At 40.0% G+C, this 10,118-nt stretch overlaps 1 protein-coding gene and 1 non-coding gene across 2 annotated transcripts; one reads left to right on the top strand and one right to left on the bottom strand.

Annotated features, from left to right (window-relative positions):
• Positions 1-4,678: 4,678 nt before the first annotated feature.
• LOC120007291 lies at positions 4,679-5,062 on the bottom strand. Its single transcript, XM_038857492.1, has one exon. The coding sequence runs from the start codon at positions 5,060-5,062 to the stop codon at positions 4,679-4,681; it is 384 nt and encodes a 127-aa protein (XP_038713420.1).
• Positions 5,063-9,496: 4,434 nt separating this feature from the next.
• Positions 9,497-9,603, top strand: LOC120008297. The gene has a single exon (XR_005470424.1). It is a non-coding gene; the product is annotated as a small nucleolar RNA R71 (small nucleolar RNA).
• Positions 9,604-10,118: the final 515 nt, after the last annotated feature.

Raw genomic sequence — 10,118 nt, 5'->3', positions numbered from 1 at the left:
GCTGATTTGGTAAATTACTTGGTTGCCAGAATTTTACCTGATGATATGATATGACTAGGGCCAAGAGAGATAAAGTTAAGAGTGAAGCAAAATATTATGTGTAGGATGACCCATACTTGTGGAAAATGTGTTCGGATCAAATTATTAGGCGGTGTGTGCCTGATTCAGAAATTTTGTCTATCCTTACATTCTGCCATACATATGCTTGTGGAGGTCATTTTGGCCCCAAGAGAACAGCGAAGAAAGTTTTGGATAGCGGATTTTATTGGCCTACATTATTCCATGATGCTTACGTGATGTGCAAGAATTGTAAGCCGTGCCAAAAGACAGGCAGCTTGACTCGTCGGAACGAGATGGTACAAACACCCATTCTTGCTTGTGAGATTTTTGATATCCGGGGTATCGATTTTATGGGTCCATTTCCATCATCTTTTGGATTTGCTTATATTTTACTTGCTGTAGATTATGTGTCTAAATGGGTGGAAGCAAAGGCCACTACGACTGACGATTCCAAAGTTGTTTCATGTTTTATCAAAACTAACATCTTTGGCAGATTCAACATTCCACGGGCAATGATCAGCGATCAAGGAAGTCACTTTTGTAACCGCACGATTGACGCATTGCTAAAAAAATATGGGGTCATTCATAAAACCTCCACTCCCTATCACCCCCAAACAAATGGACAAGCTGAAGTATCCAACAGAGAAGTCAAATCCATTTTGGAGAAGATGGTCAAGCCCAATAGGAAGGATTGGAGCTTGCGGCTTGATGATGCTTTATGGGCATACCGAACAGCCTATAAGACACCACTCGGGATGTCTCCTTATCGGATAGTTTTTGGGAAAACATGTCATCTTCGCGTCGAGTTAGAGCACAAGGCATTTTGGGCAGTAAAACGCTGTAATATGGACTTGGAGGCAGCCGGCCAAGAGAGAAAGTTACAACTCCAAGAATTGGAAGAGAAACGATTGGAAGCCTATGAAAACTCCAGAATTTATAAGAAAAAGACCAAAGCCATTCATGACAAGATGATTGTTAGGAAGCAATTTGTGGTTGGGCAAAAAGTTTTGCTTTATAACTCGCGCTTGAAGCTTATGCCAGGTAAATTACGTTCTCGTTGGCTTGGTCCTTTTGTTGTTACTAATGTGTTTCCTCATGGTGCAGTTGAAGTCAAAAGTTTCGACACTAACAAGGTATTCAAGGTTAAGGGGCATCGGCTGAAACCATTTTATGACGGGCTTCAAGAGCACACTGTGGAGGATATCCCATTGCACGATCCAGTTTCTACCCACTAAGGAGAGTGGCTGCGCCGAGCTTAACGACGTAAACCAAATGCGCTGCTTGGGAGGCTGTTCAGCTATTTTCGAACACCAAAATAAGTGTTGAAAAATAACCCAATTTAATCCTTGCGACTTAAGAAAAACGTTGTTGAGTATAGTGAGAAGCAAGGGTATATACCGCAGAGGATTGGAATATAATTGCAAATCAAACCTAATTGTGACTCGAGCTAGACAGTATTGTGATTCGAGCTAAACGACTAACCTAGAATAATCAATAAGAAGTAGGAAAATTTTTTGATTCTTATAAGAGAAAGAGTCAAGGGAAAGCTATCCACCACTAACAATCATGTACTGCTGCAATCTTTAACTGTAATTCTTGATTCACGAATGATGATGTTTAAGATAAAACAATGGCATGTTGATTTTACCATATTGCTCTCTCTTAATTAGTATGTCAAGTGCATGGCATGTACTCCTTAACTTAGTTCTTAAGATGCAATCTAGAATGACATGTTCATAGATTCAACACTCAAGAATCATTAAGCACAAAGAAAGCAAACATCACTAAATTCACAAGATGTGGCATGCATCTTACATAACCTAGAAATCAATTCACATGAATATGAGCTATCTTATTCATTGGCTACTTGAGACTTTATGAAGATATGGGCGATCAATCATATTGTCCTAGCAATAGAATTCTAAGACATGCATCTAAGCGTGCACTCAAAGAAACATATCTCAGATTTCATCAACAAGTAATATAGTGAAAAGATTTTCATTCGATATCAAGAAATAAGATTAGAGATTAACGAAGCATCAATACAATCATGTTCGGGCTTCAACCAGCCTCTTAACTGAAGGAAAACTAGCCACTCATCATCTGTTTTGAACACTAAAACACAAAAGAGAAAGAGACAACCAAGTAGTAGATCTCCGCTTGCTTGCTGCCGATTTCACCTTCTCTTTGCGTCCTCCGTTCGTTCTTTCATCCGTCCGTGTGTTCTTCGATGACTTTTACATCCCTTTTATAGTTTCACAATAGGGCACGACTGAGACTTTTGAGACAAAATAGGAATTAAGTCCAATTACCATAGGGAAGTGATTCTCCTAATTGATACAGAACTCGACTTTCAATACACTTCTCCTTATGGAAACTGAACTTAATTGATTGAGAGAGTTGTCATTGACTTCTAACACATGATTCGAGTGCCCCGTAATCTCCCAAGATTTGTTCCGTGTCTTAAGTATCTTGAGGTATCAAATCTTCTAATTTCGTATATAATTTCTGCACTGAACCACTGATGCTAAAACTGATGCAACTTCCTCTAGGGAACTCCAAATCACGAACCGTAAAATTCTATGGAAACTAGACTTCTAGATCTTTCCAACGGTATATCACTCGTTGTCCAATTCCTCCTGAGCACATCCAGTTTATTCCGTGAAATTGACGAATCTGTTTAGGAACCTGACTTGGCTTCAAAATTGTGAACATATTCATCTTTTCTTATTTCACCATATTTTTGCCTCTTTAGCTCTTAATCACCATTAGGGACGTATTCCTTCAAAACTTACACAAAACACATCAAAACAACCAATTTCACAACGGAACTAGTGCAAAGTATAGGAATAAGGGATGTAAAATGTGCATAAATATGTGTTATCAAATACCCCCAAACCTGAACTTTTGCTAGTCCCCGAGCAAAATGGTAAACAAAAGATAAATAATAACCTAGGCCACTTTCGTACGGAAACACGATGACACTTAGCGTGTGTCACAAGCCTTTAAACCTCTAGGTGTCCCTAGTTGGAGGAGTTGCGTCTCCTGAGGGTTTACTAGAGCGATACCCACAAACATTTATGAAACCAAAATTGTAAAAGGGCATCCTTTAAACAAACTAATAGAAACCAATGTGTGTCAATCGTACTCAATGAACTAAGATCATGCCACTATAAGGAAATACATCACAATGTATAGACTAATGCAGATACTCATAAAATCCAAGCTTAAAGAAACACCATACTCGAATGTCATGGAATAAATTCGCCTCGACTCTATACCTCACATGATAACTTTCTCTCCTTTTCTTTTAGTTCACTCAGAACCTAGGGCTTGAAATCTCTCACAAGCATACGTGGCGGAAGTTATGTGAAATAGGTAAGGATATTCCACGTATGAATAGATGACAATGAAGCACATTTATAGAAAGAAGATCTCACGAAAGAAATCGGATACTAAGAACACAGATAAACCATAACACTTATCTTCACTTCCAAGAGAGATTCACCCAAAAATCAATTAGGTCTTTTGTTATGGTTGTAACGTAAGGTAAGGCTTATGGGTAGGAAAGAAAGAAATACAAAGGGATCAGAGCTTGAGCTATACTAAAATCTTGCATTCATGAAGTACAATAGGTTGGCCCGCTTATAAACTTTGTAATTGGTGTCCAGGCCTTCAGTGCCCTCTTTTTCTTTTTTTTCTTTTTACATCATATTTCTTTCTTCCAATCAAAGCACAATCTGCCTCGGTACACACCATATTTTTTTCTTTTATTTCCAGCTCAACCTCGAATTTCTACAAGATTACCTTAACATAGCTCAAGCTACAGGGTAGGTTCAGAACAGGGCAAGCTGGATAAGTTGAGGCTAATGAAAGAAAAGGCTTAAGTGTTTGGTTTCAACAGGGTAAACGGCGCACACAAAAGGTAATGACTTCGAAAGGTTTAACAAGGGTAAGACACACATAGCCTAACTTCATCTTTCAGGGTTCATTCAACTCAAAAGCAAAGGCAAGCATCATGATATCTGTATAGAGATTAGTTCTTTAGTATCCAATGCAAGGCCTAGTGAGATCAATCTAAACGATGAAGTTGAGAGTGTTTAAGAATAGAAATAACAATGCATCTCTCAGAAAAAATCAGTAGAGGCTCAAAAATCTCACAAGGTAGTCTCCACTATTTTTCCACAGTTCATTCTGCTATGGCATCCTTGTCCACCAAGATATTAAGAGCACAATACAATTAAATGAATCATCTATGATGCAATCCCTACGTGACACTCTCTCAGTCAAAGATTATTGATCAATGCACACCATATACATCTCCATTAGTAAGCAAAAGTAGCACTTCAACTCAAGGTTTCAAAACAATTTTTTTTTTTTTTACTGACTCTAAACATTTCCCGCACCCCCAAACCTAAACTAAACATTGTCCCAATGTTAAGAAATTAAAACACAGAACAAGCTAAGCCAAGCATGGAAAGAGGGAAACACAACTAACTATTAAAAATTAAAACTGAAAAGAAAAGAAAAGTTACTAGAGTGTAGCCTTTTTCTCCCTTGTTGGGTTGCCTCCCAAGTAGCGCTTGAGTTAACGTCTTCAGCCAGACGGCACCACAAATCATGCACTAACATCAGGGTCACGGAGAGGTACATTCTCCACCAACCGCTCTATGACCAACTCAAGGTATGGCTTAAGCCGATGCCCATTCACCTTAAAAATGCTCCCTGTTTTTGGATTCTGAATTTCAACTGCACCATGAGAGAAAACATTAGTAACAACAAATGGTCCACACCAACGAGAGCGAAGTTTACCCGGAAACAACTTAAGTCGAGAATCAAAGAGAAGGACTTTCTGGCCAACTTCAAAGGTCTTCTTGGCAATTAGCTTATCATGAAACGCCTTCGTCTTCTCCTTGTAAATTCGAGAATTCTCATATGCTTCAGTCCTTAACTCCTCAAGTTCGTTCAACTGAAGACGTCTATGATCACCTGCCAACCTCATATCAAAATTGAACTTCTTGTGGCCCAATAAGCACGGTGTTCAAGCTCCACTGGAAGATGGCATGACTTCCCATATAGTAACCGAAAAGGACTCATGCCAATGGGGGTCTTGTAGGCAGTTCTATATGCCCATAAAGCATCGTCCAACCTATCACTCCAATCTTTTCGGTTTGTATTGACGGTTCTTTCTAGAATGTGTTTAATCTCTCTATTCGAAACTTCTGCTTGACCATTCGTTTGAGGGTGGTATGGTGTAGACACTTTGTGAGTGATATTATACTTCTTCAACAAAGCTTCAGAAGATCTGTTACAAAAATGAGTTCCTCCATCGCTGACAATAGCTCGAGGCGTACCAAACCTTGAAAAGATTTTAGCTCGAAGAAAACTGAGAACAACTTTAGAATCATTAGTCCGAGTGGCCTGTGCCTCCACCCACTTAGAAACATAATCTACAGCGAGAAGTATATAAAGGAATCCATGAGAAGAAGGAAAGGGACCCATGAAATCAATGCCCCAAACATCAAAGATTTCAACAATATTGAATGGGTTTAGTGGCATTTGATTTCTTGGGCCAATATTACTTGTCCTTTGACAACGATCACAAGTCTTACAAAAATGATATGCATCGTTGAACAATGATGGCCAATAAAAACCACTCTCAAGTACTTTAAGAGCTGTCCTCTTAGCTCCATAGTGGCCTCCACATGCATAAGAGTGACAGAAAGTTAGAATAGAATCAAACTCACTTTCGGGTACACACCTTCTTATCACTTGATCCGGGCATTGCTTCCATAAATATGGATCATCCCACACATAGTACTTTGCCATCGTGACAAGTCTATCCTTTTGTGCTCTAGTGAAGTCCGCCGGAATCTTCTTGGTAACAACATAATTGATGATATCTGCATACCAAGGATCCGCAACCTGCATAGCAAAAATTTGTTCATCAGGAAATTGTTCTTGTAAGGGTAAAACCTCACCTTCCCAAGTTTGAGTATGTGTCATGCGACTGAGATGATCCGCCACAACATTCTCACACCCCTTCTTGTCTTTGATTTCAATATCAAACTCTTGAAGCAAGAGCATCCATCGAATCAGTCTAGGCTTAGCATCTTTTTTTGTGAGAAGATATTTTAATGCTGCATGGTCAGAAAAAACTATCACTTTAGTGCCTATAAGATATGATCGAAATTTATCTAAAGCAAAAACAACAGCAAGTAGCTCCTTCTCTGTGGTGGTATAGTTGACTTGAGCCTCATTGAGAGTCCGAGATGCATAGTAGATAACGTGAGGCAGCTTGTTTACTCGTTGTCCCAAAACAGCGCCCACTGCGTAGTCACTTGCATCGCACATTAATTCAAATGGAAGGCTCCAATCTGGTGGCACAATGATAGGGGTTGTCGTTAACATTCCCTTAAGCTTGTCAAACGCCACTTTGCATTCTTCATTGAACTCAAATTCCACTTCTTTTTGGAGTAGGCGGCAAAGAGGCCTTGTAATCTTTGAGAAATCCTTGATGAAGCGTCGATAGAAACCTACATGACCAAGAAAAGAACGAACCTCCCTCACACATGTAGGGGGTGGTAAAGAATGAACAAGATCTATCTTTGCTTTATCAACTTCAATACCCTTAAGGGATATAATATGGCCTAAAACTATGCCTTGTGTTACCATGAAGTGACACTTCTCCCAATTAAGTACAAGGTGAGTTTCTTGACAACGTTTTAAAACAAGCGACAAATTATGAAGACAATGGTCAAAAGAATTACCGAAAACTGAAAAATCATCCATGAATACCTCAATAATTTTTTCGACCATGTCAGAAAATATGCTAATCATACAACGTTGAAATGTGGCAGGCGCGTTGCATAAACCGAAAGGCATCCTCCTATACGCAAATGTTCCGAAGGGACAAGTAAATGTCGTCTTCTCTTGATCTTCCGGAGCTATGGCAATTTGGTGGTAGCCCGAGTAGCCATCCAAGAAACAATAATATGCATGACCTGCAAGACGCTCAAGCATCTGATCAATAAAAGGTAAAGGAAAGTGATCCTTACGCGTAGTATTGTTGAGCTTGCGATAGTCGATGCACACTCTCCAGCCCGTTTGCAAACGTTGAGGCACTAGTTCATTGTCCTTGTTCTTGACAACTGTTATTCCAGATCGTTTGGGCACAACTTGTACAGGACTCACCCATTTACTGTCAAAGATAGGGTATATCATGCCGGCATCAAGAAGTTTGAGAACTTCTTTCTTTACCACTTCCATCATAGGAGGGTTCAATCGACGTTGGGATTCTCTTGTAGGTTTTGATCCTTCCTCAAGAAGTATTCTATGCATGCATGTGGTTGGGCTTATGCCCTTGATATCTGTTATACTCCAGCCAATTACTGTTCTATGCTCTCTGAGAACTCGAATCAGCTTATCTTTATCCTCTACCGAAAGGTTAGCTGCGATAATAACTGGTAGTGTCTCATTGTCTCCCAAGTATGCATATTGTAGATGGTCCGGTAGCTGTTTAAGCTCCAATTTTGCTGCCTCAATCACAGAAGGTACAAGTTTTTCATTAGAAAAGGAGAATAATACTTACCTTGTATCCGTGGCAAAGCTTCAAGGGCAGCCACCGAACTCTCCAATTCTTCACACCCAATAGCTTCTTGGTTGGTCATTGTGATGGCTGATTGTTGGCATGGTAACAAACCCAACTCCAGCACAGTTTTTAAAGAGTCATCCCCATGCTTGTATTGAATGTATCCTGCACCAAATAATCAAAAGTATCAATGGAAAAACAAGATTGATCATCACAAGGATACCTCATTGCTTCGAAAATTCTAAAGCCGATTTTTTCTCCTTGAATTTCCATGGACAAGGTTCCTTCATAGACATCAATCTTGGTACGCGCAGTTCTCATGAAGGGCCGGCCAAGTATGAGGGGTAAGGAGACCGGCATAATAGCTTCTTCCATCTCCAACACAAAGAAGTCGGTCGGAAAGATCAATTCATTCACACGTACCAAAACATCTTCCAACAAACCTCTTGGTCGTCTAAGTGATCTATCCGCGAGTTGAATAGCCACACTAGTCTCTTGAAGCTCACCTAGATCAAGTGCTTCATAAACAGAAAAAGGCATTAAATTTATAGAAGCACCTAAATCAAGTAAGGCTTTTTCAAACCTTTTTTCACCGATGGTACACGGTATGGTAAAGCTTCCATGGTCTTTCAATTTGGGAGGTAGTTTATGTTGGAGCACAGTTGACACCTCCTCACTCAGAGCTACTGTTTCATGTTCTTCAAATCTCCTCTTGTTAGTGCAAAGCTCCTTAAGAAATTTCGCATACATGGGAATCTGTTTTATAGCATCCAAGAGATGAATGTTTACTTGGACCTTACGAAAGGTTTCCAAGATATCTTTTTGTGTTGCTCCTTCTTGGTCTTCATGAACCTGCGAGGGAAAGGAATGGGCACAGTATACGAATTTGAAGCATTGGTTACTTGATGGTCGGTTGTTTGCTTCTCCTCAATATTTTTTTCCATCTCCTTTTGCCCAAGAATTGTGTCCCTTTTGCCCTCCTCCTCTACCACATCATTCTTTCCTTTGTTATTCAACATTGGTTTGTCCAGAACGTGCTTTCCACTCCTCAAAGTCACAGCTGCTGCTTGTTCAGGGTTTACTCCTTTAGGATTAATTTCGGTTTGGCTAGGGAGTTTACCCGGTTCCCTTTGAGAAAGAACAGTCACAACTTGACTCATTTGTCTCTCAAGGTTCTCTATAGCCTTATCTTGCTTTTGGAAACGACTATCTGCTTTCTATATAAAGGAATTAGTGCTATCAACCATAGTCATAACCAAATCTTCAAGTGACTTACCAGGTGCACGTTGCAAAAGTGCTGGAGGATTCATAGCTCGAGCTATCTGTCCTTGGCTCGAGCCTTGAGGTGCAGTAATTGCTTGTTGGACATTGTCATTGTTACTCCATCTTAAGTTTCGATGGTCATGCCAACCCGGATTATAAGTATTGGAGTAAGGGTTAAACCTTGACCTTTGTGCCGCATAGTTAGCTTGCTCCAGCTCTGTAGAATACATGTGACAAGTTTCAGTTGTATGATCAATATTGAAACATTTAGCTCATACCTCACTTTGAGTAGCTTGTCTTATTGGGAGTATGGTCTTCATCAGCATGTCTAATTTATTTTCAATAGCTGTTATTTGTGATGAAGATCCATCTCGAACATTTACTTCATAAACACTCCTACTCCTTGATCCTTGCCTTCCTCCAGTAGAGAATCGCTGAGAATTTTCACTTAAAGTCTCAAATATTTGAAAAGCCTCATTACTTGTTTTATTCATGAAAGCTCCCCCACATGTTGAGTCCACTAAGACTTTGTTGGCATCGTTCAAGCCTTCATAAAAGGATTGAGCTTGGTCATCTTTGGAAAAACCATGATGAGGACACTTGCGAAGCAACTCATTAAAATGCACCCATGCTTCATGAAAAGAATCTCCATCTTTCTGCTGGAAGGCATTTATCTCCTTTCTCAATTGCCTTGTTTTCTGAGCAGGGAAATACTTTGTGATGAACTTGGTAGCCAGCTGATCCCATGTGGTAATAGATCCTGCTGGCAAAGAATTTAACCACCACTTAGCATCATCCTTTAGAGAGACGGGAAAAAGAATTAACCTGAGTCACTCGGCATTTAGGTGTTGGATGTTCTGTGTCCTACACAGATCATAGAATTCTCGAAGGTGCATGTTCGGATCCTCCATCGACTTTCCATAAAAGTGTGGTACAAAATTGATCAATTGAGGAGATATGCTATATGTAGATGCCGCAGTGGGAGTAAAGGCAATGCATGACGACTGAGCTAGATTTGTAGGGACAAAAGAAGCCTTGAGTGGTTTCTCCTCTTCAGCCATTGCGTTATCCTCAAAAATATGCTGCTCTTCCTCTTCGTCCGAACTAGATCATGGCAATGGTGGTAGTGACTGAGAGGATGTGGATTCCGTAATTCGGCGTTGGGCTGCTTCTTTACGGTGTAGACGAGCAGTGCGTTCAATCT

Source organism: Tripterygium wilfordii, chromosome 10 (genome assembly GCF_013401445.1).
Source record: "Tripterygium wilfordii isolate XIE 37 chromosome 10, ASM1340144v1, whole genome shotgun sequence".
In the NCBI taxonomy this organism is placed as follows: domain Eukaryota; kingdom Viridiplantae; phylum Streptophyta; class Magnoliopsida; order Celastrales; family Celastraceae; genus Tripterygium; species Tripterygium wilfordii.
The sequence above is the reverse complement of the archived record's forward strand: the minus strand, read 5'-3'. Positions and strand labels throughout refer to the sequence as shown.

Bases quoted from the DNA above. Each gene is read 5' to 3' on its own strand.
- LOC120007291 (XM_038857492.1), bottom strand. From the start codon at position 5,062: ATGAGGTTGGCAGGTGATCATAGACGTCTTCAGTTGAACGAACTTGAG.